General features: G+C 37.0%; 1 protein-coding gene across 1 annotated transcript in view; it reads right to left on the bottom strand.

Moving 5' to 3' along the window:
• The window catches only part of LOC138398812 (uncharacterized), a 235,789-nt gene that overhangs the window by 157,912 nt on the left and 50,507 nt on the right, over positions 1-27,370 (bottom strand). The window contains 1 exon segment of the mRNA XM_069493272.1: positions 25,104-25,190. Coding sequence (XP_069349373.1) covers positions 25,104-25,190 — 87 coding nt within the window.

Below are 27,370 nucleotides of genomic sequence, written 5' to 3'. Positions count from 1 at the left end.
ATAAGAATTACAACCAACTCTACAAGTAAGAAATGGAGGCCAGAAGACAGTGGAATATCATATTTAAAGTGCTACAAGAAAAACTCTCAGTCTACAATTTATGTTCAACAAAAATATCCTTCAAAATGAAAACAAAATAAATATTTTTCAACCAGACAAAAGCTGAAAGAATTCATCTACAGAAGACCTGTACCATAAAAAATATTAAATTAAGTTCAATAGTCTGAAGAGAAATGACACCAGATAGAAATCCAGTTTTGCAGGAAAGAATTTAGGACATGAGAAATAATAATATTGTAGTAAATATAAAGCATTTTAAAAAAGGATTGCCACTTATATTTTAAATGATATATGTGTCTTTCAATTTCCTTAATAACTTATTGACTATTTAAAGTAAAATTATAATAAAACACTGTATGTGAGATTACAGCATTTATAGAAGTCAAATACATAACAATGCACAAAGCATGATAGCATGGAAGGTTCATAATTGAAAATATGCTATTGTAAAATTCTTAAAATTTTTTGTGAAACAATAAAATATTTTTGAAGTCAGACTATGATAAGTTAAATATGCATATTGTAATCTCTAGAGCATCATTAAAAAAAAAATCCCAAGGAAGCATAACAAAAACATCAATAAAATAGATAAAATGGATACCAAAAAACAAACAAACCACTTGATTTACCATAAAAGAAACCCTCCCCAAAGCAAGAAGAAAGAAATAGAGGAACAAAGAGTAAACAAGACAAATAGAAATCAAATAACTAGATGATATACTTAATCATGATTTTATTAAATGTAAATGGTCTAAATACTCTAATACAAAGGCAAAGATCGTCAGACTAAGTAAAAAAACAAGACCAAACTATATGTTGTTAAGAAGAAACATATCTTTAACACACCATTTTGAAAATGAAGGAATGAAAAAGTATAAACCATACAAACACTAAGTATGAGGAATCAATGTGGCTATATTAATATCAGATAAAGTAGACCTCAAGATGAAAAGTATTACTAGAGATAAACAGGGGCATTTCATAATGGTAAAAGAGAAGAAACAACAATATTAAAAAACATATGCAAGTTATAATAAAGCTTCCAAATACAGGAAACAACACAATCAACACCCCCCTCTAGACTGGTACATTTGTTAAAGTTGATGAACCTGCATTATTATCACACAAGGCCCATAATTAACATTACGGTCTATTCTTGGTGTTGTGCATTCTATGGGTTTGGACAAATGTATAATAACCTGTATCCAACATAGTGTCACATTGAGTATTTTCACTGTTCTAAAAATCCTCTGTGCCCTACCTGTTCATCCCACCATCCCCCAACCCCTGGCAATCCATAATCTTTTTACTGTCTCCATAGCTTTGCCTTTTCCAGAATGGCATGTAGATAGAATCATACATTATGTAGCTTTTTCAGATTAATTTCTTTAACTCAGTAATATGCATTTAAGTTTCTTCCATGTCTTTTTGTAACTTGATAGTTCATTTCTCAGTGCTAAATAATATTTCATTGTCTGAATATACCACAGTTTATTTATCCATTCACCTACTAAAGGATATCTTGATTGCTCCCAAGTTTTGAAAATAATGAATAAAGGTGCTAAAAATGGCCAGGCTGAAGTTTTTGTATGAGAATAAATTCATTTTGTTTAAATAAGTACCAAGGACCACAATAGCTTCATCATGTTGTAAAAGTATGTTTAGTTTTATAAGAAACTGCCTAATTGTCTTCCAAAGTAGCTGTACCATTTCGCATTCCTACCAGCAATGAATGTAAGTTTCTGCTGCTCCACATTCTCACAGGCATTTAGTGTTGTCAGTGGTCTGGATTTTTACCATTCTAATAGGTATATCTCACTGTTGTTTTAATTTGCAATTCCCTAATGGCATATGATGCTGAACATCCTTTTATATACCTATCTGGTTCTTTTCTTATTTTTGAGTTTTAAGAGTTCTTTATATATTTTGTATAATTGCCCTTCATCAGATCCGTCTTTTGCAAATATTTTCTCCAGTCTATGGCTTGTCTTATTCTCCTGAAAGTGTCTTTTATAGAGAAAAAGATTTCATTTTAATGAACAGTTTAGTAAATTATTTCTTTCGTAGATTTTACCTTTGGTATTATATTTAAAAAGTCATTACTATACCCAAGATTGTCCAGATTTTATCCTATGTTATCTTCTGAGAGTTTTATAGTTTTTCATTTTACATTTAGGTTTATGATGCATTTTTGAGTTAATTTTTGTGAAGGGTATAAGGTCTGGGTCTAAATTCATGTTTTTGCATGCGGATATCCAGTGTCCCAGCACCATTTGGTGAAAAAAACTGTCTTTTCTCCACTGAATTGCCTTTGCCCCTTTGTCAAAAAATCAATTGACTATATTTGTGGGAATCTTTCTTGGGGATCTCTATTCTGTTCCACTGATCAATGTGTCTAAATTCTTTCACCAATACTATACTGTCTTGATAACTGTAGCAGCAATATTTTTTTCCATATCTTCTAATACCTGGTTCATATTTCAATTTCCCTGATTGTTTAAAAAATGTCCTAGGAGAAAATTTTTTATTGTTTTGCTTGAGATAATTGATCAGTGAGCACATTTTAAGAGTCTAAAATTGAAAACTAGCAATAGAAAAATAACTATAAATTCTAAAATTTTCATGAAAGTATTTCATTATCTACGGCTGAGTCCTGAGATAGAGTGAATAAATTTATTCTAGCATAGTGAAAGGATCTCAATGAAATAATTTAAACACTCCAGTGATAATTTTAAAAAGTAATTCAATATGAGGAAAGAGTAATCAGGACTTCTCTATATTATATTTTTATTTTTTCCTTTTTTCCATAGACACTATGGTGACTTATGTACGATTTTTCCAACTTCTTATCAATTAAATCTGAAATGTTGCTTCATGTCTATGGATCTTATGTTGTCATCTCATTTATAGCTGTACATCATCAATATATTTGGAGGGCAAGAATTCATGTTTTTAGCAGGATTTTTTTTATAACATCTCAAAAGTTTTTGTAAGAATTAAATACAGTACTATATTTAAAGTACTTAAAATAATGCCTAGACATAGTAAATGCTGTAGAAGTATTAACTATTATTATAAGACAAGAAATGGTCTTAAGTTTAATGTATATAGGAATCTCCTTGAGAAATTGTGTTCAACCATACATTCTAGGGCTCTTGTCATTACTGAGATGACGAGACAGTAAATATGTGCATTTTTATTAGCACCTCAGGTACCTGAGAGAGACTGGTGGATCACATTTAAATAGCAGTGGCAGTGGATGTTATCTGAGGAACCCCAAAGATGGAAAAAAAGAGAGCCTTGGTGCAACATAAAAGCAAAACAGATAATATGAGGAAAATAAACCCTCAGCCAAATAAGAAGGAAATCAATGGGCAATATTGAAGGTCTGCTATGTATAAAACTATTATATGCTAGGAAGCAGGGAGTGGGGATAAAGACATAAAATACAAAATTCTCTGTCTGTATGCATGAGGCTATGTGTGTGTGTGTGTGTGTGTGTGTGTGTGCACGTGCGCAAACGAGGTAACCCCCTACTCTTATAAACTCTGCCACTCCACAGCGGGCCCAAGGCATAAGGTTTGGAAATTTAAGTAACCATAACAGAGTAAAGAAGCAATGAAAAATGATTACATAAAAGATAAATTTTTATTCTTCTAATAAACCATGCAACAGTTGCTTCTTTTGAGATGTTTGGAAAAATATGTGATTTTGCTATCTTCTGAGTGTCATTTCTACTTGGAACTGAATTGGCTTTTGAAAAATAATAATGACAATATTGCAGGATCTAGGCTGTTAACTTCCGTGCACATGAACATTGCAATGCAATGGAGTACAATATCTTTTTCATGATGTTCTTCAAAATCAATGGATAATGAGGTAGATTTATGTTTAATTGGTGTGTACATTTATATATATACAGATATATGTTTGTATGCATATATAATTATTTGTACCCTTTCTTCTATTATTAACTTGAACTATTTCATAGAAAATGTACATTATTTCTTCACATAGAAAAAATACAAAAAGAGAAGTTCTCAAGGAAATGGCCCAATACTAAGTAATCTTAATGGGAAGTTATAGACAGCTCTTTGTTAGTAAATGAAAGAAATAATTTGAAACAAAAACTAAATAAAAATCATGTCTTTTAAAGCAATGTTGTTTCCAATCATCACATAAAGTTTCTTCGTAATTTCTCAGAAGCAACTGGTTTCTGTTGAGCACTATTCATCTTTGCTCTAATTTTCTCTAGTTTATACATCATATCCCTGATTCTGTCATTGACTAACCTTGGGATAGTTTCTCGCAAAAACCTCAGTTTCTCTGTTTACAAAATGAGGTTAGTAATTCTTGACATTGTTATACTTCACTGAGGTGGTTCAAAGATTAATGAGTCATGAAAGCTCCAAGCTGCTCTGATCAAAGGCACTGTGCAACTACAAAGGCTTGTGATTATTTACCAGTAGCTCCTTTTTATTATGCCACTAATGAACATTGCGGTCAGCAATAACTTATTAAAGGAAAAAAATGAGAAGTGAAAGTTAAGAAGGCTGTTTCTCTTCATATTCAAATATAATTCTTGTTAATATTAATTGGAATTATGCAGACATTTTGAAAACAGGGCTTCCTGCAGCCTAACAGTTCCTGCTGAAGTGTTTGTAAATATGCCCAACATCCTGGGTTTAGAGGATTGAGCACACTGGGAGTTTTCCTTGGATTTTTGCAGATTCTACATGGAACTCACATTTCAACCGACTTGGTAGATAGGACATGTATCAAAATATTTGCATTAAGATTATTTTCTCAAATATCTCCCTTTTTACATTCTAATTATCCTTAAGTAATTTTCTTGATAAATCTCTCTCCGTCCTCGCTCCTTCTGTCTCCCATATATACATACATACACACACACACACACACACACACACACGAGTAAGTTTCACCTCACATCATTTTTCTTTGGGCATGAAGGTAATCCAAAGTTTTATTTAGAGAAGCCAAGAGTCGAATCATTAGTCTTGCTGGAAATTTTGAATCACATGAATATAAATATAAATTTATTCTCTGTTTCTTCTCAAACTCTGTTCCATTATTCCATTATATACTCTGGCACATTAAACACTCAACATGAACAATCTAAATAGCAACAATGGAATAGTACAGATTCAGTGTATGTTTGAGAAGATTTCAACCTTTTCCAAATTGATAAAAGGCACTGAATCATTAAGGTACATACAAGGTTTCAAATGATTGAAGAAAACTTACAAATATTAGCAATAAAATAAGCAATTTTATTTTACTTTGTCTATCCTAAAAGTGCATATCAAAATCTTCTTGCTGGAATATTTAGAAGCACTTTGGGTCTCTGATAGCGAGAAGGAGTACAACCTCTCAGGGCCTTGGCAGTCCACCCATCTCTGAGCAATGCCCTTTCTCAGCCTCAGGCCTCTCTCCTATCCAAAGCCCTATTCTAAAATAAGCAAAGCACTCAGCAACTAGAAGCACTTCAGCTGAAACGTTTGTGAAACAAGCACATCCTTCAGTACTCAGGGTAAATGAATTTTTCATGAGCTAAGATCTATGTAGAAAAGTTTTCATGAAAAATCTAGTGTTTTTTAAACTATGGACTGAACTGTGTCCCTCCACAATTCATATGTTGAAGCCCTAACCCCCAGTGAGATGGTACTTGGAGATAAGATCTTCAAGAGATAATTAGGTTTAGAGCAAGTCATGAGGGTGGGGCCTTAATGAAGGCATTAGTACCCTTCTGGGAAGAGATATCAGAGGATTTGTTCCCTCTCCTTGTCGTGCAAGGTCAGCCATCTACATGCCAGGAAGAGGGCTCTCTCTAGAAAATGACCGTGCTGGCACTCTGATCTTGGATTCCCAGCCTCCAGGACTGTTGTTTAAACTGTTTCATCTCTCCAGTCTACTGTATTCTATTATGGCAGCCCAAGTTGGTGAATACAAAGAGAAATATCAACAATGCCATACTGACATCATAGAGACTTGTGGTTCACTTTATTTAGTCTTGATATATGAAAACTCTAAGTGAATTCATAACCTTGCAAAGATACAAGTATGCAGGTAAATGACTCATATTTTCTGCAATTATTCCTTCATTCAGTGTGTTATGTGTCAAACAGTTATTCAATAAATAGCAAAGCAGTAATATTGAACTATAGGCTGGGTGTTGGGTAGAAAGACACACAAATGAACATAAGAAAGTTTTTAACTTCAAGGAGTACAAAGCATGAAAAACAGACAGGACACCTACTCAGAGAAACCAAATATGAGAAGAGAAGAATGAGCATTTGGGCTTCCTAAAGGAAAGGATACTAGGATGTGACAGCTAGGCATTAAGGAGAAGAAATGTCTTCTTTTTATTGGTATATATTTGGGGAATTACAGTCTTTTTTGTTTTAAGGTGAGACAATGTTTGTAAGGTATCATCTCAATGGAAGGTAGGGTGAGGATGTTAGTCATTTTTTTAAAATATTCTATATTTTCAAAATAAAGGAATGGAGGAGTGACATCAGCAAATAGTGCAATAGCAATTCCTTGGCTCCCCCCACAGAAATCCAACTAGCAACTATCTACAGGCAAGAATATCACTGGGAATAACCCAGAACATAGGAGTGAGGCTAAGATACTCCTTGGTCCACAGAACCAAGAAAAGCCACAGTCAAATGACAAGAGGAATAGTTCTGTTTGACTGCACCACCCTTCACCGAAGCTGGCATGGCACTACACACAGCAAATTCCCCTGGACTCACAGCATCTACAGTGGGAAAGGTGAGTTGAAGGTGGACATTCAGCTTCCCCACCATTCTGGGACCCTTCGTGGGAGGTTCACTCTGTCCCATCCTATGGAAACATTGGGAGTACTGGCAGGGCTAGACCACTTGAGAGCAGTTAGAAATAAATAACAAGGGTGGGACTCATCCTTGCATCCCAAGGATAAATCCTACTTGATCATGGTGAAATATTTTTTTAATGTGTTCTTGAATCGAGGATTTTTGCCTCTATGTTCATCAGGGATATTGGCCTACAATTTTCTTTTTTTATAGAGTCCTTGTCTGGCTTTGGTATCAGTGTAATGCTAGCCTTGTAAAATGAGTTTGGAGGTATTCACTAACTCAATTTTTTTAAAGAGTTTGAGGAGAATTGATATTAGTTCTTTAAATGTTTTGTTGAATTCAACAGTGAAGCAATTCAATCTTGGGCTTTCTTTGGTGGGAGACTTTTTATTACTGATTCAATCTCCTTACTTACTATTAGTCTGTTCAGATTTTCTATTTCTTCATAATTCAGGCTGTACGTGTCTAGGAATTTCTTTCTTTCTTTCTTATAGGTTATTTTATTTTTTGGTGTATAATTGTTTATACCAGTTTCTTATGATTCTTCATATTTTGTTAGTGACAGTTACAATGTTTCCGATGTCATTCTGAATTTATTTATTTGATTAGTCTCTCTTTTTTTCCTGGTTAGTCTAGCTAAGGGTTTCTTGATTTTTTTTACCTTTTCAAAAAACCAACTCAGTGTTGCTTTAATCGTTCACATGTTGCTATTATGTTGTGGGCCCACACATTTTGTTTTTAGGGACATAAATTTCTTCAGTTACTCTAGTTGCCTAATTATCAGCTTCAATAACTCCTACTATTGAAAGGGAGTAAAAGAAGGATGGAGACGATTTTATGTTCTAATATCAACTAAAAATATCAATGGCAGCAAAGAAAAAAGAATGTATGTAAAATAAATCTAAATGAAAAAAGTAACAATAGTTATCAGTTTTGTTTTGCAAATAAAATTAAAACTTTTTGCTTAGAGGTGCTTATAAAATATGACCTGACACTAAGAAAATAAACAAGTAACTGTGACTGCTAGGTAAAAAATTTGAGAGCAAAGTTAATGTCACTAAACTGTGCTTATTCATGCTAGATGGTAGCCTGCTTCTCCTTGAATTCCGGTCAGCTTGGCAAGAATGCCTCCATCTCAGTGTCTTCTGAATGTTCTGGGGAGTTGGAAAGGTGTGCCAAGTAGCTAATGAGGAATTTAAAAATAAATAAACAAAATAACAAATAAAAAGGAGCCAAATATGAAAAAATTGGGGTGCTATAAATTAGACTGTAAAATTCCCTTGTATAGACTTAACCAAGTTATTGAAACTTTCAGTTAAAACTTTCAGGATTCTGTGAGCCTTTTAACTTGTAAAATGATATTTCTGCTCTATACAGCTGTCTTTTGCATTTATAATTATACGGCACTTTTCTTGCAAACTCTGAGGCACGAAGGTGTCATTATTGTTTCCCGTGAATTAAGATGTGGGAAATCACTGTTGTTGTTTTTCTTTTCTTTTCTTTTCTTTTCTTTTTTTTCCTACCATGAAATTATGTTTGTGCTCTTGCTCTTTCGCTTTATGCTTGTACTCATTACATTTTAATTTATATTTGTAGTTATAGCCAATGTAATGTTTAAGGGGTAATACAGGAGCTATCATATTAGTTAAGTAAAAAAAAAAAAATAGAAATTTAACTCATGTAAATGTCTCAAGTGATTTTTTTAAAAATCAAATTTTCCTTCCAAAAACTTTCCTATACCAACCACAAAGTAGAATATAAGTTTCTGGCTTAGAGAAAATATACTACTTAATCTGTTAAACTAACTTATGAAATCCATCTTTAATTTATGGAGATTTTATTATGGATTTTACATTTTAAAAATTTTCTCATATTTAAGAATCAGATTTCAGACTTGACAGTCACCTACTTCACAAAGCTAGATTTGATTCGTGCCCATTGCCAGATGCCAGGCAGTTACAAAGAACGTAGAAAAGTAGGGTTATTTGCCAATATACACTGGCTTGTTTTTCAGAATGCTTCCGTGGAATATGCTGAGTTTGGACTAGTATATTTATTCTGCTACTACCTTAAATGCTATATTTTATTTTTAAAATAAGGACAAACCCTTAAGAAATGCTACACATGAATCACCAAAAAAAAAAAAAAAAAAAAAAAAGTCCTCCTTAAAGCATGGTTTCCTAATTGAATAAGCTAAATGTATGGATTGTTCATAATTAAAATTCGGAGGAAAACCTAGTTATCTGCAACTGATTAGGAACAGGTACATAGCATACAGTAAATATTAGAAAATGCCCAGGAAAATGCTTCCTCCTGGTAGCTAAAACATAAAATGAAATTATTTTATTTCTAATTCAATACTTCTTTGAAAAACAATGTATTATTGTTTCCCTGGATTTCCTCTGTGACTAAATGTATAAAAACTATGCATTTAATTGATTAGTTTTACCCTTTACTAGATAATTCTCAGACCTAAGTCATATTAACATCTTCCCTATAAGCTTTGCAATGTCAGTGGAGTATAAAAAGTCAGCACAAATATTTCTAAAGTAGCTGTATATACCTGAGCAACCAAATTGCCCTATGATGACAATAAAAATGATACTTTATCATTTGCATGGCCCTTGAAACGTGATCCTCTCAGCTGACTCCCAGAGCATTGCTTCCCCCTTGCCCTACAATCCGCCCCTGCTCTTGGTCTTGTCCCTCCTAATCTCCTGGTGCTCTGAGATGCCCTGTGGCCTCCATTGCCTTAGATTAGAAGTGCTCAGCTACAGCACCTTTCCAAGATGCTTCCAGAACCAGCCTATACCATGTGGAATGATACCATGTAGATTAAAAAGTAATCACATTAACGACCAGATTTTATGGGTCTTAGATCCCACCTTCATTATAAGACCTCAGCCAACTGCAAAGTTCTCCTCCTCCAGGTACTTCTGGAAGTCCACAGGGGGTGACTTACATCAGCTCGCGTGCTAGTCCTGGCTGATGGCTTCTATTTCTCCAGGTGTCATTGTATCACTGCTGACATCACTATCACCAATGCTAACTAAAGGGTGACTCCAGAGTGAGTCTCCCATCAGTTCCACATGCAGTTCTTGGGAAGTAAGTGACTCAGGGACTCTGTAACACTCCATGGCCCAGCATGCAGAGCTACACATGATGTTTGTGCAAAGTGAGAAGGTAAATTCTTCATCCCTCTGTATTCTACTCTGTCTGGAGGGAAAAAAGGGGTCGCACAGTAGGTGTGCTTGGAGACTCAAATCTCATAAAGTGTCCTAAAAGTGTCCTTTCACTATGCACATAGGTTTTTTTTTTTTTTTCCTTGTTTCTTTTTTTTCCTTCAAGATGCAAATAAACTGTCAGGATCTCTAGATCCTATGAGTTTTCAAACAGCGATCACACCAGACAATTCTCAGCCCAGTCTCCTGGGCAACCTCTGAGTAAAAGGCCCCATCTCTTTTTGTAATCTAGATTCTTTTGTCACCCACATCCACGCAGGACAAGGCCCTGTAATGTCAGGATGAGAAGCAATCACCCCAATCACAATATCAGCAGGTACAGACAAGTAGTTTAAGAGAAGTGGCCTGTCAACAGCACGTGAGTCCCAAGGGGACCCCTCCACTCCACATCTCCGTTTAAACACTTTGCCTTTTATAATTATCGGTTCACTATTGAAAAGGTAATAAAAAGTAAGGGTAGATGGTGGTCTCAACAAATACATAAAATGAGTCACAAGAAAAGGAAAACATTAGCTGCCAGGCATTTGGACACATCTCATGAATCCCCACAACCACCATAAGCGGTTCAAATATTTGTCCCTATTTTACACAGAGGCGTAAATTCATATAAATATCAGAATCAAGGATGGAAGCCGTGAGCTCTAACACCAAACCTGAAATTTCTTCCTGCACGTGATGCTGCCTTGCGTGTCCAGGGAACTTCCCGACACGGTGAGCATGAAGACATTACAGGCATCGCCCCAGGGACAGGCCTTCGAATCTTCTCCCTCCGCAGTGCCTCCTGCCATTTAATCAGCGCCTGCTTTGTGCTGGATTCTCTAGGGAGGACTCCTCACATCCTCCAAACTATGCGATGACATAGCACCTAATTTCTCCGGAATTACGGATGAGGAAATTGAGGTCAGGGAAGTTAAGTGACTTCCCTGTGATCCGACACCCCGTGAGTGGAAAAGCCAGGGCTCACACAGAGGGCCGACTCCCGAGCTCAGCCTCCTTCTGCCACACGACTCTGTCATGTATTCAAACATCAGCACGTGGTTTCTCTTGCAACTATTTATGCCATCAGTCAGTTTAGGTTGAATTTCAGGTAATTTAAGACACATAAATTAGAAGAAAAATAGAATGATAAATTTCACTGTTGGAAGGGAATAATGGTCACATTCGTGGAACACTTGAATTCTCATGGGTGCATGTGCTCTTTCCTGGCACTGACACGTGCTACAAATGCAGGCTTGGGTTCTGTTCTTATGGGCTCCCAGACGTTCTGCAGGCCCTCTGCGTGGGAGCCTCACAAATTCTCACCTCAGCTCACCTTAGAATGAGGATATAAAACTATCAGCCACACATCCTATAGGAATCCCTGCAGCCATTCTTGAAAGCACAGGGCAAATTGAAACACCTACAATGGACTGTACGGTACAGAAAAAGTAAGTGGAAATGTTGACCTGTTAATGTATCAGCATATACATCTGAAAAATAATTGTTTTAAAAGAGGAGTTATATGCCTAGAGGCATATAGGATCCATGCATCCTTTTTTACCTCAGTGTCCTGTGTCAGTGGCCTATTGTTGCCATACCAAATTACCACAAATTTGGTGGCTTAAAACAACAGAAATTTATCGTCTCACAGTTCTGGTGGCCAGAGGTCTGAAATCAAGGTGTTGTCAGGATTGGTTCCTTCTTGAGGCTCCAGGGGACAATCCATCCTACGCTCCTCTCCTGGCTCCTGGTGACTGTGGCCGTCCTTGGCGTTCCTTTGCTTGCAGGTGCATCACTCCAATCTCTGCCTCCGTCTTCACAGGGCCTTCCCTTCCGAGTGTGTCTGCGTCTCAAATCTCTCTCTCCTTTCTCTTAAAGGGACACCGGACATTGGATTGAGGATCCACCCTAAATCCAGGATGATCTCATCTGGAGATCCCTAGCTTAATTATACCTACGAGGACCCTGTTTCCAAATTAGGTCACATTCACAGGTACTGGGGGCTAGGATTTGTACATATTTTTGAAGAACACAGTTCAACCCCCTACTGGAGCCATCTAGGTGACTATGTTAGGAAAGGCTGCACTTGTTAATTCGGGTCACTTATTTGAAAAAGCTCAAAATAGACATAACCTTAATGTGTCCAGGATATTCAGATCAAAGTGGCACAAAGGAAGAAATTAGACACTGTTATGGAATTTCCACACTCCAAATTTAACCCAACTAACCTATTCCTCTCAGTTCTGAGGTGGGAAATAGTATTTCCATTTGTGACCTGTTGTTATAAAAGATACCACTGAGAATAGTATTTTTCACCTGGTGAAATGTTTTCCTCTTTAGCATGAATCTGCTTACATTTCCCAAAAACAACTCTCTCTCTCTCTCTCTCTCTCTCACACACACACACACACACACCCCTGGAGCTAAGTGTCAGATTCTTGTGTGTTTATTTGACATAGATAAGGTGACCACATAGAAGAAACACTTCTCCTCTCTTGGTGGATCAGAGCACATAATGCTATGTTACACGTAAACAGAACCTAAAGACACAGAGATCAGAACAGGTGTCTCTGAAGTCGGGACAACCCAAGGCTACAGACTCTCTTGTGTGGCACAAGGCACAACAGTAAGAATGCCTACATTAATTTCCTTAAATGGTGACTTCAGAAATACTAGAATATTCACATGATAATACAGTATCTGTGCAAATAAGTCCAAGCAGTTTCTTAATTATATATAAGTAAATTTATGCTGTTTTCAGGTTTTATTAAGTTACTTCATAATATGCTAGAAATAAGCACTCCAGTACAAAATAAAACCAGATAAACTGAAACTAAATTGGACAAGGACCAGGATAGGTATTGATAAGGATTATAACTTCTGCCTGGTAAAATGTGTATGAAAAATAAGAAAACACTCAATGACTCATAAATTGTGTGATCTAGGAAGGGTGCACAAGGAAGCACAATCAGTAGACAATGTGCAGGAAAGACATTTCAATTTGTCATTTTAAAAAGAGAGTTTATCTTATGTTTCTTGATATATTCTTAATGCTGACCTGTTGGAATGGAGAACTTCCAAGCAGAATGATGTCTTTCTGAGCACATCTTTCAAACTCCTCAAGGTAAGCAGGGGTGGCTTCATCTGCCTCTTTGTGCATTTCGTGACTCTTATTGAAATGCATAGGTGCTTCAGAATCCAACGTCTCCTCCTGGACGCTCTCACCTGCTTACCCCGAGAAGATCACAGGGAATCCCGCTTGCCTTTGTCACTTTAATGTTGGCTAAATGCACAGTAGACTAACTACTTTTTTTCTCATATGTGATAAAGTTTGGTTTTTCATATTCTACAATTTAGCAAACCATTTTCTGTTTCCTGTACTGGGAAATCACTAAAGCACAGAAGAAGTTTCAAGATTAAACAACAACAACTACCTTTGTTCATCTCATAATCTTTACAAAGTGAGCAAAGTACAGCTGTGCATTAAAGCTTTTTTCCCACTTACCAAATATATCTTGAAGTGTGGATGCTGTGCTTTTCCACGTTAATATTACATGTTGTTTACTTCCACAACTTACCACTTACTCACGGTGTTGCAGAAACCAGCTTGGGAGATGAATAGATTTAGGAGAAGCCAGAGCTTTTGGTTCATATTCCCACATTAGGATCCCCGAGAACAGTCCCCGAGCTCTGCACACAGAGGCACTTTATTTGGGCTACCTTGTTTATTTGCATAGAAATGCCAGCATTTATATAAATGGTATGTGTACTCGACTTCTCTCTCTATCATCTGAAAACAGTATCATCTTTTCATCTAGCCAGATGCATGCTGTAAATATAAAATATTCCTCCCTCTGCCATTCTCTAAAAAATGCTGGAAGGTATCATATGGAATTTTCCATGTCTCCAATATTAGAATTTTAACAAGAATCACTGCAAGAGAGCTTCTTTTGCAGGTGGGAAATGAAGTGGGGCAATGGAGAGAGTGCCGAGCTATAGTGGCCAGAGAACCCTGGCCTTCTCTGCTCGCTAATATCCTGTATTACTTTGCATAAGTCTTTAAACTTTCTAGATCTCAGTTATATCCTCATGTATGAAACAGCTGATAAAGTACCTGACTATCTATACATTCTATGAGGCTTTTGTAAACCTGTAAATGATTTTAGAAGCTCTATTAGGTGCTCTCTGTAAATGTCTGACTTGGGTGGGTTCAAAGGCTCCGAGCTGAAAGAGCTATCAGAGCGGAAGGAAAATAACAGGGATAAAAGTGCACTACTCAATGTCCAGCACTGAAAGGTCTTCAATATGTTTGCCGGCTCAGAAATTAGACTAACCATATAAGGCCTGACTGCAGCATAAGCATGTGTGTTGCTTAATTGTAAGCGCCACCTTGACTAGGCTGTGGTGCCCCGTCGTTTGCTCAAACACCAATCTGGATGCGCCTGTGAAGGTATGTTTTAGATGTGATTAATGTTAAAATCAGTAGACTTTGAGTGAAGCAGATTTCTCTTCACGTGTGTGGGCCTTTTCCAATCTGTTGAAGACCTGAAAAATAAGGACTGAGATTTCTCAAAGAAGAAGGAGTTCCCTCTCAAGACCACAGCATAGAAAACCTGGTTGAGTTTCCAGCCTGCTTCCCTGTGACATTCGGGCTCAAGACTGCTATTTCTACTCCTGCCTGAATTCACATCAACTCCTACCTGATTCTCCATCCTGCCAGCCTTCCCTAAGGATGCTGGACTTGCTAGTCCCCACTACTGAGTGGTCAATTTCTTTAAATAAATTTCTCTGTATGTATATATTGGTTCAATTAAATTCTGCTTCTCTGGATAATCCTAATACACCATTTGAATTCAGGATCCCTCAAAGTAAGTTCATAGCTGGCTCGAAAAATGAATTTTCTTTGTTTATAAAGGCCAAAAATTAATAAAATGTTGGCTATACAAACTGATAGCAAAACAATAAAGGGGAGGAGGTGTAACCCAGGTGGGAATAAAACTTGGGAGTGTATTATTCTGTAAATGGGGATCAAAAACAGAGACTAACCTTTAGGGTTGTTATGGGGTTTAAGTAAGCTAATATTTGCCTTATTTAGAACAGTGTTTGGGACAGTTGGGACAGTTTAGGACATTTCCTTACCAGGTAGCTAGTAACCACTCAAATGTTTAACTGGTATTAATATTTTTACCAATAACACTATGATTATTATCTTTATTATTCTAGGTATGTCCTTATCATACCTGCTCATGTAATAATTTAATCCTCATAACTACTCCATGTGGCAGGTGCTATATGTCCATTTGGCAAAAATGGCAAACGAAGCTTAAGGTCACACAACTAGTAAATGGCAAAGCCTCAGCACAAATTCAACAGAAATAATAACAATTAGAAGACTTAATCATGACCAGCCCTCTCCTCTTAGGTACTTTCAGGAGTTGTTTAATAAGGAAGACAGAATGACAGTTTGAAAAGCATTAAGCACACACTGTGAAAAAAATTAATAGAATTATTCCCCATGAATTCAAATATGTCTATATACAGCAACTTAATGCCTTGGCAAAAACTACAATATGGTTCTGGCATGAATTTATATGTGTTAAATTAAAATTTTAGTTTTTAAAAGATTACCTTTAAACTTTTAGTTTAATACATATAATAATTTTTTACTCAAACAGCCTAACATTTGCAAGTATGAATTCCCACGCTCAAGTTGAGTACAATATACTACTTGTCTTCTACCACACAAAAGCATTTATTTAAAAGCTAAGACATGGTCTTTTTATTTTAAAAAAAAAAAAAAAAAAAAGCATGTAGCCTCATAAATTAGTGAATCTAAATATGCCATTATGCCATTTTAAGATTCTGCAATAACTCTTAAGTCATTTTTACCATTTAGCATTATATATTGTATGCAATTATAAGAAATTGCACCATAATTACTTTCCCCCAAAACTTTAGCTACATTTAAATATCTGCAACCATCAAAAGCACACACAGCCCATCAATGAATGGTTATATTTAGAAAAAACAGGTTAGCATATGCAAGAAACCATGTCAATCAATTTACAACTAATGTTAAGATAAAAAATTGAAAATAACTGGTATCTTACCTTGGGGTTCTTCTCGTCCACTCTCATCAAACAGCTTCATTAATCGATTATAGAGAATTCTGTCATCACCTTCTAGGGTGTTAAAAGAATATGTTCATGATAATTTTCTCATCAACTAATTTATAGATATGAAAATGTAATTACAAAAAGAAATTATTATATTAATCATCATGGTTATTTAGTTATATTATGGATCATAGATACAAATTCTACTTGATATGCTGCTTTGTTCTGAAAAAAAAAAGCCCTTTTCTAAATCAATGATAATTGGAACAATGATTTTAAATGTATATTGCAGTACATGCATAATAGGATACTTCAACAAAAAGGATCTCATATTCAATGGATTATGACATCTATTACTCAAGAATAATTTCAGAACAAGTGATTATGGTTTGTCAAATCATGCAATAGAACATATAAGCATTTGGTCAGAATGAATGAGTGTTTTCCATTAGCTACTTTCTATATATCATATTTTTACTATGTATATATAAGAAAAAACAAACTTAAATAGTCCCGGATTCTTTTACACATGCTGTTGTAATATGATAGTAAACATAAGAACATCTTAGTTCTTCTGTGAATTTAAAGCAACAAGGCCATGTCATTACACACGCACCCAAAAAACTAACTATAAAAACAAAGTTCCAGAAGAGGGTTAAAAGTTCATCCAGGTGGATCTCTTGCCACTAGATAGAACCAAACACGAATGATGCAAGTTGGATGACCACCGAAGTCTTAGAATTAGAACATACATGCACAAATCAATACATTAAATATGTTCCCCTTAGCATGAAAGGTAACTAAACTAATTGTTTAAACTAAGAGCTTTCTGAGGTTTTCATTCTCTAAGTTAAAAGTTCCTGAATATTCTCAGTCTTCCTCTTTCGTCCATACCTGAGATCCCTTGAACACCAGTGTTGGAAAAAATCCAACGTCATCTATATTTGTGGACTTGAAATGACTAAACAGGAAAGCCTAGACTGTGGGGGTAAACGGAATGTTTGAGAGAGTGACAAAAAGGGTCTATGAAATTAGGAGTGTCTGTTCATTGTACCCTGAAGATGACTTTTTCAAGTTACCAGTTGACTTGCAAATGTTCTTTTCCTGCTAAGGACCAGCACAAACCTACTACTATGCTAACACTCAGGGAAAGGGGAGAGGGGCCATTCTCAAAAGATATTTTGCAAGATTATGCATTAAAGAAGCATGGACCTTTATTCCAGCATTAACTGTAACTTTATAACTCTTAGGAGGATAGCTACAAAACTTATAAAGCTTATACATGGTTCCTAAAAGAATCTTATTTGGAAGCTAACAGAAAGCAATACCAGATCCATAGATAATGAGTTCTCTGCAGATATAATAAAAGCCTCAACGGGATTAATACAGAGAGAGCATCTTCTGGAGAGAGGCAGCATGGCACAGGTTTGGCATCAGCCAAATCTGCACCCAAATATCAGGTGTTTAGCTATCTAAACTGGGGAAGTTTCTTAGAGTTCCTCAGCTTGAATCTCCATGCCCAGAAAACTAGATGATTTGAGGGTCAGCAAGAGGACATACATAAAGCACATACCTGCATGCCTGATAGAGAACAGGCACTCAGCAAGGAGTAGCCACTCACATGTGCTTGCATGGTTTTTTGTTATTGTTTTTATTTATTTATTTATTTATTTGAGACAACATCTTGCACTGTCACCTGGGGTAGAGTGCAGTGGCACAATCATAGCTCACTGCAGCCTCAACTCTTGTGCTCAATCCTCCTGGCTCAGCCTCCTGAGTAGTAGGTACTACAGGTATGTGCCACCACACTCAGCTAATTATTTTTATTTTTTGTAGAAATGGGGTCTTACTATGTTGTCCAAGATGGTCTCAAACTCCTGAGCTCAGGCAGTCCTCCCATCTCAGCCTCGCAAAGTGCTGAGATCACAGGCATGAGCCCCTGTGCCCAGTCTATTTGTTTGTTTGTTGATAATTACTTAGTAACTGTATGAAGTGCCTAATTTTTCAACAATTGGGGTTCTGTCATTCTGATCTAATATTTTTGTTTTCACCATAAAACAATAAGTTATAAACAACTTTTTGAGGATCGTGTGAGAGGCAGCTGAACGTGAGGGACCTAACCAACGGTTGCTATAGAAGTTCTGGTTCTTTGGGAAACGCCCTCCAAGATGCCCCCAATAGACTCATTCCTGAAGGGACAACCAGATTTATAACACAGAAATGAAGGGCAAGAGAATATCCCCTTCAAATTCAAATTCAACAATTTGAATTAACCTGTTTCCTTTCCCCTTCACAAGTCCTCCTCAAAGGGAAAGGCAGAGAAAGCCGGCAGGTCAAACACAACTCCTGAGGGAAAAGAGAACAGACTGTGTCAGAGTCAGGTAGACTCTAATTCCACTCCACACTTGCCAGATCTGTGTGATCTTAGGAAAGATATCAACTCTCCCCAAGCTTGTTTTTCTCATCTTCAAAATGGGAATAATAACGAATACTTTGGAGCGATTTGTATTGGTTGGTCAGTTACCGTATCCAACCTAACACATTCCTTGAGCACTCAGTAAGTAAATAATACCTGAGGTTTACAGGAGGCTCGCCATGTGTCAGATACCGTGCTTGGCAGTTTAAATTCATTTACTCATTTGTTCATTCATTCAACAAATATTTATCGAGCACCTGCTCTCTGCCAACCGCTGCACTAGGTTCTAAGAATTCACTGGTGAACAAAGTAGACATGATCTGTGCCCACTTTGTATCCAGCAGATGATCTAATAGGGAAGAAATACACTTTACAGATAATTGCACTAATACATAGTTTCTTGACCATTGTAATGAGTTCTATCAAGGAGGTATATATGGGGAAATCATGTAGGTTAGTCAAGGGAGTTAAGAATTGACATTTAAGTTGAGCCTTTGTGAAGAGATGACACTGGCCAGGTAAGGAGGGAAGGAGGTTGTCCCACTAGCTGTGAGGGTTCAGTGTTCAGGAGGGAAACAGCTCCATGCCTACAAGAAACAAAAAGAAATCCAGTGTGACTGGAGCATGGTGAGCAAGTAGAAAAGATCTGAGATGAGGCAGGAACATGTATTGGTCTCTACCCTAAACGCAACAGGCAGCAGAGGAAAGGGCTTCAATAAGGAAGCAGCAAGATCTGATCTGATTCTGAAGATAATCCCTCCAGACGGAGGATGAGGACTAAAGCTGTTCAGCTGTTCCAGGCAGGAGCTGAGGTTCACTTGCGATTGAGTGCGGGCAGGGGAAGTGCTCAGAGGCCACAGCATAGGAGATGTATCAGATCTTATTATTTTAATGTCAGAAAATAAATTGAACATCATAGGAGAGCCAAGCACTGTGCCAGATCCTAAGGCCATTTAAGGTCCAGTGGAGAAGACGACCACTAAAGATAATTATACCAATAAATATGTCACTAATAACTGGGGTGCACACCAAAGGGGAAAAAAAACAAGGTGATAAGAGACAGCAGCAGAGTTAAGGTTTAGTGACTAGGAGAACACATTTAATACATCAAATTAACAGGCCCTCATCACCCTATCAAGTATTACTATGAATTAATAAATGATTATTAGAGACAGCCTGTGATGTTTAAAGTTATGTGTCCACTTACTTGGGCTATGGTGCCCAGTTGTTTAGTCAAACACCCATTGCGATTTACTGTGAAGGTGTTTTCTAGATGGCATTAACATTCACAAGGGTAGACTTTGAATAAAGGTTAATATTTGAATGAGTAGACTTTGAGGAAAAAGATGACCCTCCATAACATGAGCAGGCCTTGCACACTCAGGTGAAGCCTTAAGAGAAAAGACAAGTTTCCCAAAGAAGAAGGAATGCTCTTCCACACTGCAGCATAGGAATTATTCCTCAGTTTCCAGTCTGCTACTCTGCAAAATTCAGACTCCAGAATATAACATCAACTCTTACCTGAGTCTCCAGCCTGCATTACAAATAGACTTGCCAGTGCCCACAATCAAGGGAACCAATTCTTTAAAAATCTCTCTCTCTCTCATGCCCATATGTATGTGCTATGTAATATGCATATATTTTATATACAGATATATCTTAGCAGGAGACAGAGATCCTATTGGTTATGCCTCTTTGGAGAACTCTAATTTATAAGCTATTATTACCTATATCAGGTCATAAACAAAATTGGAAAATAATAAATGTTGCACATCCACTGTATAGAAGGACTGAAATCCATATTCTATATTAAGTAAACAGTTACTTATTATTCCATTAATTCATTGTCAGGAATTATTACATTACCATGAATTATTATACTCATTCATTACAAGGAATTAATGATAAGTCAATTATTTATTATTTTTACAATCTCTACTATATAAATATTAATGCCATATGACCTTCTGGAATTTAGTGTAAAAAAATAAAATAGTAGAGGTAGTGGGTTATTTACACTGAAAAAGAGTGTCATTTCCATTAAACATTGGAAGTTACCTAACTACGGTATTTCCCCTCATAGCTTGACTTTCAGGAAACTCAAAGTATTACTAATATGAGTGCTTAATTACAATAATAATATTACTGTCCTGTGTTTCTCATGCATTGACTTCTTTCTTTCTTAGGTGTTCTCAAATGCCTCTTTCATCTTTACTTGGACTTTTCTATAAACATGTGCATTTATGCTTCTATTGTAAGCTGTCTGAAATTATTTTGGAAGTAAGTAGAGTTTAGATTATAAACAAATAAATATGAGAATAAGCTCAACCAAAGGGGAGACAGATGGAAGCAAGCAGACCTTTGAGGTGTTCCCAAAACTTCTGCCACCCAAAGCGCTGTGAACTGCACCTTTGCTGGGGCCAGCCCAGCAGCCCTGGGGCGTGTGCCTGCGTGACCTTTAGCCCTGTGCTGCAGAGGAAGTGGGAAGATATAACTGCTAATTGGTACTGTCTGACCCCCTAAATGCAGTAACTGTGAAGGTCCAAGTGCTTGGCAAAAAGAAAAAGAAGCCAGCATGAACCACAGAGTCAAGACAGGGCTCCTCCTGGGAGGCTGCTGAGCTGAGCTCTCTCCCTTTACAGCTGCATCTTCTCGTTTCTTCCACTGTCCTCCCCATCTCAACTCCCAAAGATTATGGTTCATATCACTGAGATTTTCTTATCTTGCCACCACTGGAACAATGGGACAGAATCTCGAAACTGGCAGAGGAAAGGCCTTTGACCAATCGCTGGATCTCTGCACCGAGTGAATGAATTCACCAGTGGAAGCCCTTACCGGAAGAAATCCAAAGTTAACCAGAGTACTTGATCCCACCTCGAACCAAGTCCCCTTTCTAAAGATGTATTATAATATTACTAAATTATTATATTATATATTATTTATATAATATATTAGTACATATAATATATATCTTAATATTTTTGGAAATAGGATCCTTTAAATAGATTTCCAAAAACTAACGGCCACTGGTGAAACTGGCAGTTCGATTTAAAGCCAATTTGTCATGACAGTAGTTTATGGACAGTCAGGTTATGATCCTAGGAAAGTCAACACATCACAAAATATCCTCGTCAAAGAGCCACTATTTATTTTCCCTGAAAGTATTTTCAAATATCTGATATAAAGTGTTATGTCTGATAATGGAATATCACAAACTGCAGTTCATCTTATAATGAATATCAGTTTAATCTTCACAGGTCCGGTATCTGGTCGCATTAAGTTTATGGGTTAATATGAAAGTGTAGGGTTGTACATTATTCATTGGTTTTGGGACAAATATGTATCACATACTTATTATATATGAGGCACTAATTGCTGAAAATATAGCAACTAATGCACAAGACACATAGAGTCCCTTCCCACACGGAGTTTCCGTGAAATTCTCGTTTCTTGATACCATATGCAGAGTAGGAGCTTAGCTATTAGGAGTGTGCATTGTGTACAATTGCTCATGAAAATACTCTGGAAGCTGGCAGAAATGTATGGCAAACTGATCTTTTAACAGTCACATTTGGCCCATTGCACTTCATTTGCATCATATTTATATCATACAGGGTTCCAAGGAAATGAAACATAACTTATAGAAAATTTGGGAGGCTAGAGAAAATCTTTTTTTCAAACACAAGCTCCTACGCTGTAGGAGGAAAACAAATAGCCTAGATGAAGTGAAAATATTGAAATTCTTGCCTATTTTGAGAGAAAAATAAATCTGAAGTATTCAAGCTGTGCAAATGACAAGGAATATAAAAACTTTTTTCAATTCATATTTAAAAGTAAATCTTCCAGTTAAGAAAGAACTTCAGAGAGAGAAGAGAAATAAAAACATTGAGGAAGAAATCAGAGAAGAAAATGGGAAGCAGAGAGGAAGAAAAAGCGGGAAGGCAGTTAAGAGGAAACGGGGTAAGTAAAAACAGCCAGCAAGGGCTCAGCAGGGAGGAGGCTGGCGGCAGAACCCTCCCCAGGGAGAGGGCCAGCCCCAGCTTCTCCTCCACCAGCAGTGCCCGAACAGATCTGTGGGCGCTGGCAGAGAACGAGCTGCCTGATCTAAAAAAGGAGACCCCAAGTGAGCCACAGGAGTTGGGTAAGTCACCTTTCCTAAATTAGGGAGTGTTTGCATAACAAACATTCTATCAAATATAACTATGTATTGTGATCCCTGAAAAATTAAAACGGACTTCAAATGATAATTCAATTGATGCCCCTGCCCAGAAGTCACTGGAATTGTCTCTCTCCCCTCAAGGGTGTTTGGCAAATAAAAGGTTGAGATTTTCCTGTTTGAAATTCACCTGCATTTTTGAGCTACCAGTGAAAACTGGCCTTGAGAATAAGTCCCTGTCTTATCCCATACATAGGTCTTTTGGTGATATCTGTGGATTCTGTACCACTTAATAATAGAATGGCTTTTATCAAAAAGTCCCACATGACAAACGTTGGCATGGATGCAGAGAGACAGGAACACTCATACACTGCTGGTGGGACTGCAAACTAGTACAACCTCTCTGGAAAGCAATATGGAGACACCTCAAAGAACTAAAAGCAGAACTACCATTTGATCCAACAATCCCACTACTGGGTATTTACCCAAAGGAAAAAAAGACATTTTATTAAAAAGACACCTGCACCCAAATGTTTATAGCAGCACAATTCACAATTGCAAAGATGTGGAAACAACCCAAGTGTCCATTAAAACATGAATGGATTGAGGGCGCGGTGGCTCACGCCTGTAATCCTAGCACTCTGGGAGGCCAAGGCGGGTGAATTGTTTGAGCTCAGGAGTTTGAAACCAGCCTGAGCAAGAGCAAGAACCTGTCTCTACTAAAAAATAGAAAGAAATTAGCTGGACAACTAAAAATATATAGAAAAAAATTAGCCGGGCATGGTGGCACATGCCTGTAGTCCCAGCTACTCAGGAGGCCAAGGCAGGAGGATCGCTTGAGCCCAGGAGTTTGAGGTTGCTGTGAGCTAGGCTGATGCCACGACACTCTAGCCAGGGTGACAGAGTGGGACTCTGCGTCAAAAAAAAAAAAAAAAGAAAGAAAGAAAAAAACATGAGTGGATTAATAAAATGTGGTATATGTATTCCATGGAGTACTACTTAGCCATAAAAAATGGTGAACTAGGGCATGCCTCTAATCCTCGCTTGGGTGAGGCAAAGACATAAAATGTAACCAAAACGTTTGTATCCTCATAATATCCTGAAATTAAAAAAAAAAATGATGAACTAATACCTTGTGTATTAACCTGGGTGGAACTGGAGACCATTCTTCTAAGAATGGAAAAACAAGCACAGCATGTACTTGCCATTAAATTGGAACTAATTGATCAACACTTATGTGCACATATGGAAATAACATTCGAAATCAAGCAGGTGGGAGGGGGAAGGAGGGGATAGGTAAATTCTCACCTAATGGGTATAATTCACACTATCTGGGAGATGGGCACACTTATAACACTGACTCAAATGATGCAAAAGCAATTTTGTAACCAAAACTTTTGTACCCCTGTAATATTCTGAAATTTTAAAAATCACAAAAACAATAAAAATAGGTTATTGAGAGCTACTTCATAAAATAATTTTGCACTGTGCTTGAGCCTTGTGTGTGAGAGAATCTACCCCAGTCTTTCATTAAAAAGTGCAGATTTACCCCCATAATATCTTGAATTAAAATAATAATAATAATGAAAAAGAAATTTTTAAAAAGTGCAAATTTAATGACTGGTACCCAATAGTGGGATATGATCTTCTGAATTCCAAATAATTCTAAGTAACATTTGTCACTGTTAGTATCTCACCAATGATCTTTATAAACCCCAAAGTGTTTTATAACTATAAAATATACGTAATGGTGTGCACCTAAAGAGCACTTTTGAATTGTTGTTTTACAACTGAAACTAGATTCACGATTACAGAAGAGGAGATTGTTATCATATCATGGCATCTTCATGGCTCAAAACTTAGGCGGTGGTTCCATGCATGTGATGAAAGAAATTCAGTAGTCACACTGTATGGAAATCTCATGTGCTAGATGCATTTCATTGAAGAATGCTCATTTTAAATGCGAAAAACAAAGATGCATCTGTCAAGTGATGATGGTCCTCAGACACTAACATGGGCCTTATGACGGCCCGAATTGCTTACCGTAGCCTCGGATGAGAGCAGACGGCTGCCTCTTTCCTCTGACCAGCTTGCTGTCCTTGATCAAAAATTACCTTCACTGCCCATCATGTTTTTAGCGGTTAAAACTTACCATTTAAATTGTAAGCTGCAAAATCTAAACGGAACTGCATGTGTGATCTTTGTCACCTCATTTTCATGAATGGAAAAGAATATTCTGACACAAAAATTACATACTTAATTCTAGCTCACCTTCTCTGCTGACCTCCATCCCACACTGCCTTGGGTTTATTTCCTCATCCATCAGTGGGTCAAAGTAATTTCTGCTGTATTCATTTCCTGTGGAAAGTACACGAGGTAAGGGTCAGTGATTATTAGAAGCACATGAACCAAAATGTTAATTTTGAAATCGACACCAGCACAGAAGGACCATTTTAGCTCTTTTATAAGTTTAATTTTTTTACAAGTCTTCCAGGCCTCCCTTTTTTGTAATTATCATCTTGCAAAAGGTCAGAAAAGGTAATTCAAGAAACAAGTTCATGCTATCTTTCTGTTGCTAAAAAGTTAATGAAAAAATTATCAAATGTAGACTTTAGAATAATAATCAAAAAATTAAGTCAAAAGTATTTTGAGAATATACTCCAAAAATGGATCTAGCTCGGTTATAATGATGTGTGGAGTTCACTGATGACTGTATTTACTCACTTGTATTTCACTGAGCATATCATATTGTTGTGTCCAGAATTCCATTTGCCAGCTTAGTGATGTCTTATTTATGAGGAACTGTTGCAAAATTTCCATGTTGATAGTTGAATGAAAAGGAAGAAAGAGGGAAAGACAGAAAAGAAGGAAGGGAGGGAGAGGGAAATGAAGGAAAGAAGGAAGAGAGAGGCCTGTTTATAAGTATTTTTATGTCAACTTACATAACATGAAGGGAAAGTACAAATGATTTAGCCAGAAATTTATTCAACATACATCAACAATCTGAAAAACACACACCAAAATTTCTCACTTCACATTTCCCACTTACTCTGTCCTCATCACCATAACCAAACTATAGCATCGGGTATGACTTTGTAATGGAAAAAGGTCTGCTATCAATTTTCCCAATCCAGTGCCATACTTCCTGCAGACTGAAATCTATATGTCTGTTGCTAGTAATTTGCATTCAGCAAAGTGTAACCTACTCTGATGATAATTCAAATTCCCTCAAACACTACAAAAGAAATAAAGCATTGTAGAGTAAAAACAACAATTTTAAAAGTATGGCTCACAGGGAAGGGTTAATACATACCAGGTATACTGTGATATTCCATAGTGTGTTTGTTTCAGGATCAAAAGTAATCCAAACAGCAGCTCCCTCTCCAAAGCTAAATGAAATTTTGATGTGAACCTACATTTAATTTCTATTTCTGGGCTGACACATTTTTGCTGTCAGTCTCTGTTCTATCAATGTAGTAAGTACAAGAACTGAAAATCTGCTTTACCTTGAGGTCTCAATAAAGAAAAAAAGAAATGAGTTCCATTTTTGTTACTTTATCTGTCAACAACTACCAGGCTGGTATGAATCCTGGCCGTATGTAATCAAAGTCTTATGTACTGCAATAACAGCCATTCTTCCTCGTTCACTGTAATTGTTTGTTTGTTTCCTCTTCCACAAAGCACTGTGACGCTCTAAGTACACTCTCATAGGCTGGCAAAATAATTAACCTATGTTAGAGCAAAGAGGGGAGCATATTCCTTATTAGACTGGCATACCAGTGTCGGCCAACTACCGCTACCCACACCCTGGCAGCGTCCCCAATCCAACACAGAACTCAGGTTCTTTGCCTACTGTGATCAATTAGTAAATATTACCAAGATAATCAAAACCTTGGTGGGTGAAACAAGACAAGACGTTTTTAACCAAAAGTCTGGAGAACTGTATTTGGTTTTTAGGTTCTTGAACCATTGTCATCCCTGTCGTCAGCTGAGATGTTGGGGTCTTGCCCAGCTGCGCATGAAGGAAGCTTGCCCGGCAGGAATCTTCCAAGCTGCTAAGTGTCCCTTCAGTGTTTGATGTGTCCCCACAAGGAGATGGGCCCCTGTAAGATCTGTGCAAATTGCTCCTTCTGCATTCAGTGTGGGCGAGGAACACGTTGTTCAGTTACAGACGCCGCTCGGGCAGGGGTAGCTCCCATGTCCCCTTCTGGGGTACCACACACGGCATTTCACAAGGACAGAATTCTGGGATATCTTGAGCAAAAAGCCCTGGACGCTTTTAGTACTGCTTCCCTTTAAATGTCCTCAAGTTCTATATTATATTACATATTTATAGAATTTGTTTATTTTTAAATAAATGGAATTAGAATTTATTTATTTTTATAATTTGTATGCATTTTATATTACATTTTAAATTCTGTTATGTATTGTTTTACAAATACAGTATTATACTTGTCTATTGTCGGTCTCCCCCACCAAAATATAAACTCCGTGAGAGCAAAGACGTTCCCTTTTTGCTCACTGCATCACCCTCCGCA

Source organism: Eulemur rufifrons, chromosome 18, assembly GCF_041146395.1.
Source record: "Eulemur rufifrons isolate Redbay chromosome 18, OSU_ERuf_1, whole genome shotgun sequence".
NCBI classification, from domain to species: domain Eukaryota; kingdom Metazoa; phylum Chordata; class Mammalia; order Primates; family Lemuridae; genus Eulemur; species Eulemur rufifrons.
This window is presented reverse-complemented; position numbering and strand designations above follow the sequence as displayed.